The following is a 17,648-nucleotide window of genomic DNA, read 5'->3' as shown; positions in this document are numbered from 1 at the left end:
AGGTTTTTTGCCGCGAGCAGAAGAGGGTCAGTCGCGGCGGAGGTATCGGGGGCGATCAGGTCTTCTTCCGCGATTACGGCAAGCTCCAAAAGTAGTCGTGACGGCATTAATTGTGCGCTTTGTGGCGCGTAGGCAGCGCGCGCGCGCGCGCGGGACGGGCGGAGAAAAAGAGCAGCAGGCGAGAGAGCGAGGTCTGTCTCTTCCGCTATAAATTACACGACTACGAGGAGAGAGACGCGGGCCCGAGAGAGAGAGAGAGAGAGAGAGAGAGGGAGAAAGAGAGAACAGAGTCGGCCGATGCATCTCGCAACCGGCGGAGAAGAGAGACAGATGAAGACTCGGATGAAGAGAGAGAGAGGGGGGAGGAGGAGGAGGAGGAGAAGGGGAAGGAGCGCAGCCTATGATTTCGACGGGCCGGAACGCGAAATTTTTGGCCGCGGAAAGGACGAGGGGGAAAACATACGTTGAGGAGGAGGAGAGTGGGACGATATCGTTTAAGCGGTCGGCGAAAAAGGGAGTCGACTACCAGGAACTCACCGTCGCGGCCGACTCTGGCCTCTCTCGCTCTCCTCCTCACCCCTTCCGCCGAGCCGGCCTAGCCCGCTACCCAATTCGAAAAGGGCAACCCCCTCGGGACCCGCATCTCGTTACACGGAACATCGTGTAATTAGCACGTCGTTGCGATTCCGACTGTATGTACACATATATATTATATATATATGTGTATATATATATATATATGTGCATTATATATATATATGTATGTATATGTATAGGGGCTCGTAAACGAATGATCCGCTAAAGATAGCCGGCTAGGACGAACGCGTTCTCCCCGAGTTCCGTCAGCGTGAGATTTTCGCCGTAACCAACCCGCCGCCCCTCCCTCCCCGCCGGTCTCGTCAAACATCGCGAGTTTCATTTTGAGCGCGCGTGCGATTTATGACGGGAGCGGTTTTGTGCGAGGGAACACTCGAGAACCGCGATTGATAACGCGATCGGTTATACAACTCGATTCGATAACGCGAGCGAAGAGAGAGGGGGAGGGAGAGAGAGAGAGAGAGAGAGGGGGGGAAGGAACAAAACAGGTTCCCCTTGGCCCGCTTTCATCGTCATTGTCACACGGCGCCGCGCGAGGAATTAGAATAAAAAGGGAAAGAGAGGGGAAAAAAAGCCCAGAGTAATAACCGCTCGGCGAATGTATAACGCGAAATTTGACCGCTATTGTTTAAACGATATCGAATTACTGCCCCATCGCAGCCGCGATGCGATCACAACACAATGGAACTTTTCGTATTTCGTGGTTCGCGCGCGCGCGCGCCTCCTCTGTCGCCCGCCCGCCCCCGCCTGCGCGCCGCTCTCGCTCTCTTTGTGCCGCGTCAAATTCGATATCGAGTTATTTTTCAGCGTGATTACATTAATTGCCCCGGCGATGCAGGCGCGCCTCTGATCACAGGCGCGATCGCTGTAATGTCGTTGGGCCGGTTATTCAGCCGAGAACGCGCGAGGTGTTTCTATTTTCGAAGGTTAACGCGATTACGTTCCGTGCAGTTTCGTCTAGCAGCAACTCGGCCTCGTAACTGTCGTTCGCGCCTCTCGTTCTCTCCTCGGGCCGCCCCCGCCCTCCCGCTCGTTATATTTCATTTACGCCGAACCGAACTGATCGGGCGAGGGACTCGATTACAAAAAAAAAAAAGAAGAAAAAATGGCTGAGTGACAGAGAGGAAGGGGGAAGGAAAGATCGAAAAATCACCCCGCCGATGATTCGGACGCGATTCTCGACGTCGCTCGACGAGATCGCAAGGAGGGGGGCTCTTACGAGAAGACGATTTTATTCAATTCACCCCTTTGCGACTCGGGCAGCGAGAGCGAGTGTCGCGCTCCGAAATTGTTTAAGCGCGACAACATGGCGCTGGCGCGATATCGCGGAAGCTGAGAAATCGACGTCTCCGAGAGCGCGGCCGAGAGCCGCGACGGAAGAACGCAACAGGCGCGTCCCCCCTCGAGAGAGAGAGAGAGAGACGCCGTACGCACGCGAAGAGTTCCCCCCATTTCTCGCATACTTGGCGGTCTCCGTAACGACGCGACCGCAAACTCACGCGAGATCACCTCTCGCCTTCATCCTCGTTTCCAATCTGCCCGCGACGACGGCTGCGGCGGTTTCCGGCGTGCGCGCTCGCGGACTCCACGCTCCGGATGATCGAAGCGCGCCAACGAGGCGCGTTCTCCGTCCGTTTCAATTCCGAGATCTCTCGCCGCGACGGATGTGCGCGACTACTCGTTAGATCAATCGCACCGCCGCTCTTCCCTCCCCCCCTTCTCTCTCTCTCTCTCTCTCTCTCTCTCTCTCTCTCTCTCTCTGTCTCCTGCCATAACATTTATATCGGTAACGCCGTTCCCTCGCACCCCCGCGATACAGGCAGTTTTACCGCCACCACCGCCGCCGCCGTCGCCGCCACCGCCACCACCATCATCATCCGCAGCGCCCAACCTATCTCTCGGTGACGATGGGCCGGTTCCCCGAGCGGAGCGGCGTTGATGCTAAGCTAAGCGAAGGTTCGCTCTTTGATCTTCTGCTTCCTATATATAAACACGAGTACGCGAGCGAGCGGGCGCGAGCGGGAAGAAGCGAGGCTCCGTGCGCGCGCGCGCGCAGTTAGGGCGACAAGGAACGAGCGCGATGTAGGAGAGACGGCGCTCCCGGGGTAGAGAGCAGCAGAAATGGGGAGAGGGAGGGGGGAGAGAGAGAGAGAGAGAGAGAGAGAGAGAGAGAGAGAGAGAGCAGGACAGACAAAGACAGAGAACGCGCCAAGAGATGGCCTCCATTCCGCCGTATCTCCTGCGTGGGGTCTTTATACGTCCGACTGTATTCCCCCACATCCATTATCTGCATACGTACTCGGGAACACATGATGCGAGAGCTACGCGCTCCCGGCCAGCGGCAGTCTCCGTCCCTCTCGTCCTCCCTTTCCTCCTCCTCCTCCTCCTCTCTCTCTCTCTCTCTCTCTCTTTCTCTGCCTGCAGGATCGGCCGACGCACAGGCCGGTTACCGTCGTCGTAAACGTCGCACGCCGCGGAGACGTTGTCGTCGTCGTCGTCGTCGTCGTCGTCCGGGCCGCAGATCTCGCCGGCGGAGCCATAGGGAAATGATAAATCGTTCGAAGGAGAGGAAGAGCGAAGGAGCCTTCTAAGGCAGGCCGGGTCCGCGCACGAATCGCGGGCGCTGCTCATCACGCTAAAAGCGCAACGCGACGCTTTGTTGCTCGCGTCCGCCGCGGTGCCGTCGCGCGGAATCACGAGTCGTGTTTCCAGGGAAAAGGACAAACCGGGAAAGGTGAAACCGACGAAACGAAAGGACGAGGGAGGGAGGAGGGAGGGAAAAGAATGGTGCGATTTCAGCGCGTGATATGCAGCCTCGACGGACTGTCGCTCGCGTTGTCGGCCGTTGATAAGACCGAAAGAGAGAAACCGAGAGAGAGGGAGGGAGAACGAAAGAGAACGAGAGAGAGAGAGAGCTGAAATATCGAGCGCACGTCGGAAGACGCGTTCGCCAGGGTGGTTTCCGCCAGGAGGACACCGAGGCTGTCGACCGACGTGACATTGGCCGGCGCGTTGCGTCTTTGTCGCACCGCTAATAAAGATTAAAATAATAACGCGATAATGAAATGGCGCGATGCCGCTGTTTTACGGCGACGGGCGCGCGAAGAAAGAGAGAAAGAGAGAGAGAGAAGCGTCATTTATTGAGCGCTCTGGGATAAGCGCGTAGGCAGACATTACAAATAAGAAATATTAATTAAAAAAGGAGAAAAAGAGAGAGAGAGAGAAGAGAGGCACGTAGCCGGAAGTTGGACGACCGGTCAGATTCGAGCTGCTCGCGTACGCACGCTTGACGCTGAACTGGCGCCTAGAGCGGATTTCCCAAAGCTGGGTAGTGTCGTCATTAAAATGGCGACTGCAGTCGTAATTTTACTCTGCCCGAATAAAAGCGGACGTCTCTTCTGCTACGAAGAACGTTACATAGCGGAAATACATTAAATTTTCATCCGAAGTCTATAAACAAAAAAAAAAAAAAAAATACCGAAATAAATTCAGTTTGCGAGTTTCGATTTTTTCTTTCAAAATTCGCTGTTCAAGAGAGTTCGACGTTAAAAACCTAGAAACTTGTGTATAATTTCTTCATATTTTCCTACCGTTGGAGGTCACATCCGCCATCTTGAATCTTAGAGATTTTCAAGCTCACCATTCAATGGAATCCCCAGACAGACTGGCCAGGAGAGCATTTCGATATCCAATTTTCAAAGTGCTCGATTGGCAGAAATATCGAAACGCGAGTTTCCATCGGTCGAGGGAAGTGTCGCGAGAAGAAGCTGAAGATCGACGAGAAGAAGAAACGCGAGGAAGAGCGAGCTCGCAACTCCATGCAAATCTCCGCGCGAAACCGAGCGGCGGCGATCCTCCTCGCGCCGCTGGAAATATATCTCCTCTTTTTCCTCCCTCCTCCGCTCTTCGCCGCGTTATTATTTTTTTTCCGAGCGCGCGCGCGCGCTTCTTCACGCGCGCGAGAGGAGGGCCAGCGACCTCGGCAAATTGTCGGAAGGGACGACTTCGCGCGCGGGATCGACCGTGTGCGCCAAGCCGGACGGGGAAAACAGCGGGGAATTGCGATTGGCGGCGGTGCAGGAAAAAGTGGCCACGCCGCGGTATCATCTGGAATTGCGGTAAGCGGTCTCTCCCGGGTCCGCGGGAGGAGAAACAAATGAAGACGGATATCAAGGGGCGAAGAGCAGGAGGACGAGGAGGAGTAAAGAACAGTCGTGGTAAAAATCCGCAAGCGCGGATTCTAGTCGCGACCGCAAACTCACGCCGAGACTTCTCTCTCTCTCCGCCGCGGCGCTCGGTACCTCTCGCGCGCGTTCGCTCGCTCGTCCGTCCGCTCGCGGATCGCAGGATGCGAAAACGTCACAAACATTCGCATGCTTGATCGCGGAGATCAAAGTCCCGAGCCGAGCGGCCCGCACACGCGCGGCAGCCGCCTCAAAGGAAATTCATTATCGCACTTTTCCATGTCGCGCCGTCTCGCTCTCTCCTCTCCTCTCTCTCTCTCTCTCTCTCTCTCTCTTTCTCTTCCGTGCACAGGTTCCGGCGCTCACGAGACACTCGACCGATGACGCACGTGTCGAGCTACCTGCGAACTGCGGAGGAAATTTCAGACCTGAAGCGCGCCGATAATTACGCGTCGCCTCGCGAAGCGGATCCAATTATTCGTCGGTAATGCGGATAATCCGTGCGACGATAAGATCGGCGGATAGAATAAAGAAACAAATGAAAGGGAGAGAAATAAAATACGGAGGGGGGGGGAGATAGAGCGAGAGAGAGAGAGAGAGAGAGAGAGAGAGAGCTCCGACACCGCACCGCGTCCGTCCGGCTTTCGCCCTGTGGCGCCGATTAGGCCGCAATTAGGTCGACATTGTTATGTTAATGGCGGCCGGCCAGGGGGGATAATATTAGGGTGAGCCGTGGGGAATGATGTTATAATATTTCAACACCAGTACCCCGGGCTCGGCGGCGCTCAATTGATAAATCATTTCGTAAGTGGCGGGGTTGCGATATTATATTCATATTCCGAGCAAGGGGGCCCGCAGACGGCGAAAACGGCTCTCTCTCTCTCTCTCTCTCTCTCTTTCTCTCTCTCGGGCAGCTTGAAAGAGAGAGAGAGAGAGAGAGAGAGGGAGACAAAGAGCGCGAATTTATATCGGGGCGCCCATTCACGGATCATGGATTATGGATCGCCACGGATAATCACGCCGACGAATGGGCCAACCGACATTGACACCCCGCCGCCGCGCGCGATTTCCGCCCCGACTCGCGCGGACTCTTCCTCGCGCCCGACCCTGACCCGCTCGCCCGGGATCAAGTGGCAGTCAATGACTAGTGGGGTGCGAACGCGTCTCTCCTCGCCGACGTGTGTAATTCGTGATAGCCCCGAATAAACACGGAAAACGGAAGTCACGTAGCGGGGGCCAGCCCCCTCGCTCGGTGCGCCCGCCGCGCTCTCGGGGCGTATCGTCTTATCTACGGGCGCGGACATTTTTCGACAAACAGGGGGAAGATAGCCCGGGCAAGGGGATCGCTCAATCGCGCCCTCGCCGATCCCCGCGAGTGTCCAATTTATTTGTACGTCGACGCGACACGTCGCAGAGCGCCTCACACGTGACGCTTCCTCGCCGAGGGAAACTCGCTCCGCGCCCGCCCTGCCTGCGCTCATCTTCACGCTTAAGACTCGCTCCCCCCCCCCCGAAATCGGAGATTCGAATCGTCCGACCTCTCGCAATTTTGCACGGTGTTGCGACATTCAGCCCGACGCTGCGAATCTGGCGACATTCTTGGCCCTCGCGCGCATCGCGACGATCGCAACGCAATTCTCTCTCTATCTGTCTCTCTCTCTCTCTCTCTCTCTCGCGCGCGCGCGCACATGCACTTGAAAACGTACTTTACACGGCGCATAACAGGTGGAACAAATCCAATTGGGGCCGGCGCACGTGACTATTTGCCCGGCACTATTTCGGCGTTAAACGAGACACAGGTATGGCAGCTGCGTGACGATTCACCGCCGCCACCACCGCCATTGCCGCCGCCGCCACTTCCACCCCCGGCCGCGCGCGATAGTGGTTTATATTGCGGCTAGGACATAAGGGGGAGCGGGAGGGGGGCGATAGACAACCGCATGCAATTGATGGGGTGCAAACGGGGTCGACCGCGCCCGCGCCTCCTCTCTCTCTCTCTCTCTCTCTCTCTCTCTCTCTCTCTTTCTTTCTCTGTCTCTCTCTCTCTCTCCTCCATAACGGCTATATTACGCGGACGTTATATTTATTTAATACGTGGGGTGGGCCCGTGCGCGGCGTGCAGCCGAGTATTACACGAGTTATTATTTCTGCTTGTGGCTCGGACGAGAGAGAGAGAGAGAGAGAGAGAGAGAGAGAGAGAGCGAGCGGGCGCACCCTCGACCGTCGACGAATCGCAGTCCTATTGTGCCCGTTTAAACGTCCATTGGGGTGAACACGATACTTCTCACAGCCGGTCGGATATACGGGGGAAGAATGATTTAGTCAGATTAGGACGGTCGAGGCCCCCGCTGCTGCTGCTGATGCTCTCGCGGTACCACGTGAAAATCCGTCGTACGCGCGGCTAGGCGCGACGGAAACGACGAAATGCGGGTAGGAGTCGTGCGAACACGAAACGTCGAAACCTCGACGACGACGCTTTGCGCTTTGCGAAGTGTTCGCGGCGTGACGAGTCGTAATCCTATCCCTATTTAACCCGTCGACCGAGCCGGCGCGGCGGGCCGACGTCTCGCTATCTCGGCTGCTCGAATATTTCCAAGCTTGGGTTTTCAAAGGGTCTCTCGTCGCGCTGGGGCTCTGTTCGACAAGGAACTTCCAAATCCAAGATGGCGGCCGCGATGCGAGCGAGGCAGCGTTGAGAAAATGTACGCGTCTTGCGCGAAAGTCATGCGAAGCGCCGTTTCTCGGAGCTTTCGAGGCCCTCCCTCTCTCTCTCTCTCTCTCTCTCTCTCTCTCTCTCTCTCTCTCTCTCTCTCTCTTCAAGGTGGCGAATCTTGAAGAGAATAATCTGAAGTGGCGAGTCCTCGCGGCGAATGACCGACAAACAAAGTGTGTTGTCTATACATTATACAAGTGATTCAAATGACGAGAGAACATTAATTCCGACTCGAGATGGCCGCGTATCGAGCGGGAGAAGAAAATTTTCACTCCACGCCCGCAAACGGCGAGGTGAGAAAAGCCCGGACGGAAAAAAAAATGGACGGCGCCCCGACGGACAATGGTCGCGCCCTCCGCGCGCCGCGGCCGCGTCGGCCGCTGAAGGCTCGCTTCGGCGCGGAGAGATCTCTCGCGTTGCGTGCGCGGCACGCATCGATCGAGCTCTCGCGGCGCTATTTTACGCTCGGGCCGGAGCGCGAGCTGGAATGCACCGAAGAGGGTTAGAGGCTCGTAACTGCAGTGGAGATTGCACTTAGAGGCTCTTACGCGGGGCGATGGAGAAAACCGCGCGCGCTCTCTCTCTCTCTCTCTCTCTCTCTCTCTCTCTCTCTCTCTCTCTCTCTCGGCCGCTCGACCACCCACGTGGCCGGACGTTACGCGTCGGTTTAGGCGATGCCGATTGATTCTGTGGGGCGAACGAGCGAGCGAGCGAGCGAGCGAGCGAGCGCGATACTTCTCACAGCCCACGAGAGGATCGTCAGATTAGGCTAATGCACCCTTCTCACCGCGAGCGGGCGCGTTTCGCCGTAGCCCTAGCGGCCCTCTCGTTCTATTACGGCTCGGCGAACCGATGCCGGGGCTAAGTAAGAGTCCATCGACTCCTGGACAAAGCCACCCGACCGCATTACCGCCGAGTCGCTCCGGTTATACTTTTAATACCTCTTAATACCCATGAAGAGCAGCGAGGGAGCACCGAGGGACGGAGAGAGAGAGAGAGAGAGAGAGAGAGAGAGAGAGAGAGAGAGAGAGAGAGAGAGAGAAAGAGAGAAAGACACGCGGAACGAGCGAAGGAGAGAGAAAACTTTCCTGACCTGCAGTCCTCCGACAAACTGGAGCAAGCCCGACCTATCCTTCGCGCTCGGTCGCGCTTATCTCGCGCGCAGGATACGCTATCTGCCCCTTATCGCGACAATGCGCTCATCAATGTTATCAACAATTGTATTTACCCCGGCGGGCTGGAAGAAGCGCGTCCGGCTGGCGAGTCGTCGAGGAAGGTATTGCCAAACGCTCGGATGCACTTACCTGAAACAGAAAACGCAGAGGGGGTTGGTTAATCGTGAGAAGCGGGATGGACCGTCGCTCGCGGGTAATGACCGCGGGAGATTCCCCCCTGCCCGAAGAGGGAGTGGCGCATTTTCGCCGCGCGGGTCGCGAGCCTCGCGCTGAGTATCGGCGCGAGGCTCGCGTTAGCGGGCAAAGTCTCGGCCGATCGGCCGAGATAAATCGCAGAGGCCGCGGACACGGAGGTATTCTCGCGCGCGCAGATTATTTACTCGCACCGTGTATATAAAGGCCTGCGGGTCCAGCCGGTCGAGAGTGCGCGCGCGCGCGCGCGAGGCGCGTCATATTTTATCGCGGTCATTACGGGGGAGCCGCTTTGTCTCCCCCCCGCCTCCGCCGCCCCTTCCGCCCGTCTTCACGAGGCTGACGCTGGGGCGTCCCTTCGAAATGCGCGGCACAACGCGACGAGAGAGAGAGAGAGAGAGAGAGAGAGAGAGAGAGAGAGAGAGAGAGAGGAAGAGAGAGAGGGAGAGAGCGAGAGGAGACGCAGGGACTCATTACACGATATAATAAAACGCGCCAAAACGCCAGTTAGCCTCGATAAAAGCCAGCGGCGTAGGAACGACATGCTATCGGCGCGCCGGGAATTTTTATAACGAGGCGACTCGCTACCGGCGGAATCCGTTTACCCGCGCTCGAAAAATTATGCGAGCGGCAATTAAACCCGATGCAGCGGCGCGCGTTATATCGGCCGATGCTAATTAACGCCGCGAAATTGATTTCGCCGTGATTCGAGCGTGAATCCAGGAGGAGGCGAGAGCGAGAGAGAGAGAGAGACCGAGTGAGGTGATCGAGCGAGAGAGAAACAAAGAGAGCGAACGCGCGCGCGCGCGCGCGCGTTGACGTTGCGGATAAAAATTTATGGGCATTTCGGCGGACGACGAGCACGCGCGCGCGCGTACCAAATGGTGTCGCTGATCGAATCGTTAATCAGCGCCGACGTCCTTTCGCGAAAACGCGCGGCGTAACGATTTAACGCGATTGCCGTTCGTTACATCGCCGAGAGCGGCGACGAAAAATCACGTCGCGAGCGAGCGAGCGGGAACGAGAGCGCGCGCGCGAACCGCTTTTTTCCGCCTGGCGATTCGCACGGGGCGGTTGCAATTATCCTTAGGAATACGAGGGAATATATTCCTCAATTTGCCGCACACAGTCGGAATTCAGCCGCGCAGGAAGTTTAATTTCCGGCCGATTTTCGTTTCGACGCGAGACGTGCGCGCGTCGACAGAGGAGGAGCTGAGGGGAGGAGGGGGAGGGGGTGTGTGTGTGTGTGTGTAATTAATTCGCTCGACGAGTAAGGATTACGATTACGACGACAGTTTCATCGCGTCGGCACAATGCCTCTGTCGCGATATATTTATACGCAATCCGCCGGCTTCGCAGCGCAAAATCCGCTGGCTGATCGGCTCGACGATCCCCTGCCCCGCCCCGCCCCCCCACCTCGCCGTCGCTCTTGATCGTCGATCGAAAATCCGCTGATAGCCGACGAAAAGTGAGAGCTGGCGTCGCAAAGAAGACGTGGCACGCACGTCGCTTGCGGCCCGATAAGTAAGCCGGGCGCTTTCCGCGCTCGTTTGCGGCCGCACACAATATAATATATATACATATATGTGTGCGTGTGTGTGTGTATTTAGATATATATATATAGGGGCGCAATATGAACTAACGCAATAACGACAACGAAAGCGACTAAAGCGCGGCAGAAGCTCCATAATTACGGCACGGCAATCAAATTGGGAACACGCGTAGAGAGAAATGCGCGAGCGCGCGCGGCGGGGGAGGGGAGATAATTGCCGTCGTGGCAGCGCGTCGACCGGTGCAACGGTTGATAAGGGCCAACGTGGTACCGCTTATCGCGGATTTCTCTCGTTTAAAGGTGTTTGCCGGCAGAGAGAGAGAGAGAGAGAGAGAGAGAGAGAGAGAGAGAGAAAGAGAGAGAGAGAGAGAGAGACAGAGAGAGAACGAGCGGGCGGGCGAGCGCGCGCGAGACAGAAAGAGAAGGAGAAAAAGTGCGGTAGCTGGTGCGACTGAGGAGACAGAAATAAAGAGAGAGAGAGAGAGAGAGAGAGAGAGAGAGAGAGAGAGAGAGAGAGAGAGAGAGAGAGAGAGAGAGAGAGAGAGAGAGAGAGAGAGAGAGAGAGAGAGAGAGAGAGAGAGAGAGAGAGAGAGGTCGGAACGTAGGTGGGTCTCCACGCGAGTGTGCATATTGTTCATAAATTAAGTATATAAAACCGTGGCGCGGTGTGTCGGCGTCTTTGATGCCAGATAGGCGGCAAACGCATTTCCTCTATTTACAAGGTATGCCTGCCAGCCTCGCTGGAGACGGCGGAGGATAGCGGTGGGCGGCGGGCGGGAGAGAGAGAGAGAGAGAGAGAGAGAGAGAGAGACGGAGAGTGAATGGGCGCGCCGGGAGAGCCGAGGTGCACACGATAAGGTGCACTGATTAAGCGTTAAGAATTAACGCAGACCTGGCTGCGCGCGCGTGGATTTCGCCGCGCTCCACCGGCGCCAGCACGCAGGAGAGGGGGAGAGAGAGAGAGAGAGAGAGAGAGAGAGAGAGCCGGCTGCTGTGACTGCGCTGCCGTTTATAGTTTGGCACGCACACGCGCGTGGAAATTTTCCCCGCGACAGGCCGCGCGCTCTTCTTACGGAGCACAACACTACTTGACGCGAAACCACCATAAATCCCCGGGGCCGATTAAATAAAGTGTCCGATAAGGTATCGACACCTTTCTACTCGCCCGCCCGTCCCGACCTGCTCGAGACCGCCAATAAACCACGACTGCTCGGCGGAAAAGCACGCGAGGAATTTCCTCCGCGCGCGCGCGCGCGCGCGGCTGCCTTTAGTCACGCATGTCGCGGCATCGGCCGCGGTTACCTCGCTCGCTCGCTCGCTCGAGATTTATGCGTCTTGCATATATAATATTCGCGTCCACGCGGCCTGGCCTGGCCCGATACGGCGACGGTTATCAGCAAACGCCCGGAGATCTCCGGCGCGATATCTTTTCCCGCGTAAACCCGGGTAATCGATCGACGCGTCCAAAGTCGCGTGGGTGTCGGTGGTGAGCTGAATGACACGATAATAGCGCGTTCCGCGGCGCACGCACGCACACACACGTGTGAGATGCGCGGCCGATAAGCACGTGCGAGGACATTCGCGCCGAGGAGCTCGTCAACGAGACGCGATCGGGCTGTTTTCTCACGGGGCGATCCCTGAAAGCTCGAGAGCTCGCGGGATCTGGACGCGTATCTTTTTTCGCTTATCCGCGCGGACGGATACTTCGTTTCCGACGAATATTTATTTATCTGTCAATCTATGGGGCTGGTAGCCTTTGATAAGGGACCGGCGAGAGTCCCTGAAGTCGCCGAGAAGCTGTGCGCACGGAGGAGTCTTTTAGACTCTTCAGCTTCTCCGCGGCGCGGCGTGGCGACTTCAACCCGAGAATCGTCCGCCGTGAACGGCGCGATATTCGCCGAAGGCACGCGCGCTTCGTATAAAGACCGTATCACACCAGCGACTCGCGGCTGCGATTTCTTGTTTTCCAATTCCACACTCGCGATTGGCGACCGCGGCTGCGGCTAAATGCTGTTAACATTGCAAGAGCATTCGCAACACGAATAAGGATTTGATGCGATTGAGACGTAAAGAGGAGATATGTGCAATGGTGACATTTGCTATAATTACGGAGTATCGCAAGACGGAGTATCGCAAGACATTGCAGGAAATATGGATGAAACCGTGGATAGCGAGAAGTAGAGAACAAGGTTGCCGTCGTGACCTTTTTTTAGAATTACAATTAGAGGATCCGAATAAATTTCGTAGGTAAATAGAGTATATGAATTATAAACAATGATTTGTTACGCATGATTTTTTATTTATGAAAATACTCTATATTTCGCAATGCTATTCTTCTTCCGTTTTTCTCTTGCACAGATGCCTTCGGATGAATACAGATATGTTTGAAGATTCAGTTGTAAAAACAATCCCATAGAAGGGGTTTACATTCTACGAGATCTACTAAATAAAATATTCCATCTCCTTGTTAAATTGTTTTGACATTAAAAAAAAAATATGTAACACATAAAACAACACTAGATATATATAACCTTATTCCAATGATCACCGACTTTTACGTACTATTAAATAAATGTGATTATGACGAGAGCGCGTCATGTGATTATACGGAGTTCTGTGATTGGTTGCGCGACTGCGGCTGCGACTCGAAAAAATGGACAGCCGTCCACAAACGACAGTCGCGAATCGCTAGTGCGATACGGTCTTAAAGCGTTAAACACACCACGTGCGACAAACGCGAAGAAAATAAAATCGTACAACAAACAACAAAATATTAAAGTAATAAAATATTAAACAAAATTAAATATTAAAATATCACGAGGTCGAAAAAACGGTCTAGAAAACTTTTTCGAAAACGTCAAGTGCTGAGAGAGCTTCCTTCTCACGAATCTCGCAAACGCGACACGCCGCGCCGTGGGAACTCCCGGCAGGCGGAGAAGCGAAAAGTTGGCGGCAACGAGCGAAACGAACGATGAGCGGAGAGCGGCGAGCATCGTCTCGCTAAGTGACGCATCCCACACGGCCTTGCCACCGGCGGCTATCGAACGCTCGTAGGCTCAGTTAACCACACCTAACGACGGCCGACCGGTCCTCGGGGAATACCACGCGTCACGTCGCGTCCGCGGAAACGGAGAACCGCGTAGATTTCGCGCGCGCAGGACGCGACGCGGAGAGGTCCTTAAAAGCGCTCTCGGCGACTCACGAGCGAGCGATCGGCCGGACCGGAGCGGGCAATAAGTTTTCCTCGCACGTCGCGCATTGATAATCCGCCCTATCGATGCGGCGTGTCGTGACGAGGGCGCGCCCATATAATATCGAAAAAGCGGCAATTTGGCCGGCGAGCCGCCGCCAATTATCGGCGAGGACCACGTCGGCGGCGGCAGTGACGAAGGCGGTGGCGGCCACGTGGAATCCCGATCGTTAGAGCAGTTAACGAGTTCGTGCCGGCACGTGACACGAGCAGCCTCGTGGTCTCGAGATCTCTCCGCCGGAGCCACGCGACGGCGTCGCTCTCTCCTCGAGAGAGAGAGAGAGAGAGAGAGAGAGAGAGAGAGAGGAGAGAGAGAGAGCGACGTCGCGCTCTCGGGATGAGAGCCACTGGTGGCTCTGCCAGCCACGTCCGGTGGGGACCGGCTCTCTCTCGGCGTAGGGACGAAGGAGACGGCCGGCGGTGGAGGCGACGGACGAGATGGAGGCAGGGGAGACTGAGAAGGACGGAAGGTCGGGGAGGGCGGCGGAGGAGGACGACGACGCAGGGCCGTGCTGGCGGCTTCGCGAGCCCGCCCCACGGTGGACCGGCGAAGCCGAAGCGTGCGCTTTTGTTTACGACCGCCGCGGCGCCTGAGCCGTCCGCGAGCGATCGACGTTTCCGCGATGGAGGAGGGCGTCGCGACGCGTCGCGTCGCGGAATGTTGAGAATCGAGATTCGTGATTCCGGTTAGAACGCAGGTGAGATTCGGTTTCCGACGACTCTCGGCTGAAGATAGTCGTGAGCTAAACCTGCCCGCAGCGTCGGAATTTCGATTCGTCCGAGTCACACATCGCGCGATTCAGACGGCGGAGAGGAGCGAGAGGGAGAGAAGAGGAGGGGAGGAAGGGATTTTTAACGTGTGCCACAATCGCGCGACTCGACGACTCGTCGGAAGGCGCGCGCGCGCGAGGAGCGCAGCGCCCTTTCCCCCGCCACCCTCGTATTCTTATGTTCTCGGGGAGCGTGGCGAATGGCGCGTCCTATTCCGAGGGACAAAAATCAGCCGCGGGAGCGGCCCTCATAAGTGGATACGTGAATCTCGCGAAATAATTCAGCGAGACTAACGCGGCTCCTCATTAATCTTCTCTCGCGAGATCAAGCTCCGCGCCCTACGCGCCGCGGCGAGAGAAGCGACGCTCGCTCCTCTCTCTCTCTCTTGCGCGCGCGCTCTTCCTCGTTGTCCCTGGCGAAGCGCAGCGTGCGGCGCACGGCGGCTCGGCCACGACGACGCGACGAAGATGCGGAGCGCATCGGCGATCGAGGATCGAGGAGACGAGGCGCGGACAAAGAGAGAGAGCGCGCGCGCGCGCGCGCGACGTCGGTGGGGCGTGAGGAGGGGGGCGAGGAGCGTGGTAGTAGTAGACAAGGCTGATAGATCATGTCGTGAGGGCTGGTGGAGGGCGTCCAGTAACCGCGTCGGTAACGAGGAACGGCAGCGACGTCGGCGGCGGCAACAGAGAGGCGACACCCACTATACCCACACGAGCGCGCGTGCGTGCGTACGCACGCACGCACGCACGCGCGTGCGCACGCATCACACGGCGGCGGCACACACACGCGCGCGCTCGCTCTCGCGCGTCCTCTTTCGCTCTTTCTCTCCTTCCTTCTGCCTCTTTCTCGGCCTCTTTATCCTCCTCGCTCCTCTTCGCTCTGGCTCCATCCTCCTCTCGCGGTCTCTCTAACCATATTTCTCTGTACGTTATTTTCTTCTCTCCGGTGCCGATTCTCTCTCTTTCTCTCTTCTTTTCTCCCATTCCTCTCCTCTCCTCTCTCTCTCTCTCTCTCTCTCTCTCTCTCTCACTCTCTCTCTCTCATTTCCAGCGCCAACCCCGCGCGTCTCTCTATCTCTCCTCGTGCTCCTCTCTCTGTTACAATGTTGCCGCGTTGGGTGCGCGGCGGCGGCGTCGCTGGCTCTCTGCGCTCTCTGCGGCTTTGCACGGCAGGCAGGGACGTATTATGCGGCGTGTGCAGCCCGTTATGCGCGGACCCGTCGTAGCCGCGCGCGGCTATCTTTCTCTCGCGATTCGCGACGCGCACCTAATTCAATTCAGCCAGTCGGTCGGATAGATGCGCCACTTCCATCTCTCTCTCTCTCTCTCTCTCTCTCTCTCTCTCTCTCTCTCTCTCTCTCTCTCTCTCTCTCTCTCTCTCACTCTCTCTCACTCTCTCGCTCGGAGGCCGATCGTTCTCTCGCCGCGCGGAGCTCTCGTCGCCGCGTAAAATCCGATTACGCCGCACGTTGGCGGGACACTCGTGCGCGGAAATCGCGCGTCGAACGCGCGGCCGCAGGCCAGTTCCACGCCGACGAGTCGGGGAATTATCCTCGAGACGCGGCCGTGCGGCGGCGCGTCGGCGACCTTGTTACGCGTGCGAAGCGCGAAAACACGAGAGAGAGAGAGAGAGAGAGAGAGAGAGAGAGAAGAGAGAGCACTCGCCGCCGTCTTGTCTTTTCAACGAGACCCTCGGCGAGTCCGCGACGCTCTGCCTCTTCTGCGTGGGCGTTTCCGCTCCGTAACAGTTTATCGAGACACGCAACACCGCGGCGTTTTATCCGGCCCGATAATAAGTAAACAAATACCGGCTTCACTCGCGGCCTCGCGCGGTCGCGCGCCTGCATCTCTTCTTCACCCTCTTCCCCCTTTCTCTTTCTTATTCGTCGCGGATTTTCCGCGAGCGGCGCGCGGGGCGGTGCAACGTCCGACGGAGACGTGTATAATAGGACGCGCGGATAGACGCATAATATACGCAGCAGCGCGCTTCTCTCTTCGCACGTACCGAGCGCGGCGCGGCGCGGCGCGGCTCGGATTCTCGTTGGATTCAAGTGGGTCGCGCTAGAGCTTCGCCGGCGCTGCGGTGCTTCGCGTAATCGCGAGACGCCTCGCTGCGCCGGGAGAGGCGAGTAGCCTCGAGACGAGACGAGACGAGACGAGACCGGGGGCGAGGCGAGGAACGGAGACGCGAGGCGTGGGCGCGAGAAATTGGGAGAATACCACGACGCGGCGCGACGCTCGGCTCGGCTCTCGTCCTGCGCGGAGAGGCGGACGCGGAAAAGGCGACTCGCGCGAGCGCGGTGCGATCGTCGCGTGTCGTCGACGCAGCCTCCTCCGATGGCCGAGCATCGCCGACGATCAGCTGACCGCACGCCGGCGAAGCGCTCGATTATACGCACTTGGCAATTTTCCATCACGGACAAGTGCGAATTATCGCGAAAGCAACGAGGGGCCGCGAAAGGATCCTTGGTCCTTTCGTCGGGAAAATATCTCTCGCTGACGGACCGAACCGCACGCAAGTTCGCAAAAGTCGTCGGGCCAAGGCGCGCGCGCGCGCGCGCGCGCAAAATCGTGAGAAAGCAGCCGACGAGAGACTCGAGATACTTTCGCAGCGCGCGACATGCGCGCTTTTCATCGCCGTCATTAATCTCCCTTTATTATTCGCGCACTCTCGAGGCACGTCTCGAGGCCCGCGCACTCGCGCGAGCGCGAGCCTCTGGCGCGAATCGAAAGTGGCGCGTTGTACTCTCTCGTGCGCGAGCGCTTTTCCACGCTACCGGATGATGGATGAATGCCTACACACGCTCGCCGCCGTCTCTAGATAAGGAGGCGGGCGATTGCGATACGCCGGCTGCTTTGCGCTCTAAACGCGCGCACGCGGCTATTGCGCGCCGCGGCAACGACGAGAGCGGTTTCTCCAGCAACGCGCGCGACCGCGCGTCTCCTTCTCATCTTGCGCGCTCTCCTCCGGCTCCCTCGCCGCGCCACCTTCTCCTCCTACGCGTCCTCCGTTTCTCTCTCTCTCTCTCTCTCTCTCGGCGCGATGTTGTTGTTAGCACTTATCGCAAAAAGTGATCCGAGCCGCGGATCACAGCCACGCGCGAGTCGCCCGGCGGAATATGCTATGAGGCGGCCCTTTAAGGAACGTGGATAGTCGCGCTCCCGCGAGCGGCAAGCTGGCCGGACGCGTATGCGGAATAAATTATGCGCGAGTC

At 57.4% G+C, this 17,648-nt stretch overlaps 1 protein-coding gene across 1 annotated transcript in view; it reads right to left on the bottom strand.

Annotated features, from left to right (window-relative positions):
• Positions 1-8,572: 8,572 nt before the first annotated feature.
• The window catches only part of LOC105187023 (protein pangolin, isoforms A/H/I/S), a 76,575-nt gene continuing 67,499 nt past the window's right edge, over positions 8,573-17,648 (bottom strand). Inside the window, exon 4 of the mRNA XM_025300359.1 lies at positions 8,573-8,798. Coding sequence (XP_025156144.1) covers positions 8,706-8,798 — 93 coding nt within the window. The 3' untranslated portion in view covers positions 8,573-8,705. The remainder of the gene's footprint in view (positions 8,799-17,648) is intronic.

This window comes from Harpegnathos saltator, unplaced genomic scaffold (assembly GCF_003227715.2).
Source record: "Harpegnathos saltator strain DR-91 unplaced genomic scaffold, Hsal_v8.6 scaffold36, whole genome shotgun sequence".
Taxonomy (NCBI): Eukaryota; Metazoa; Arthropoda; class Insecta; order Hymenoptera; family Formicidae; genus Harpegnathos; species Harpegnathos saltator.
Note: the sequence above shows the minus strand (reverse complement) of the source record. Positions and strands in the feature narration are given on the sequence as shown.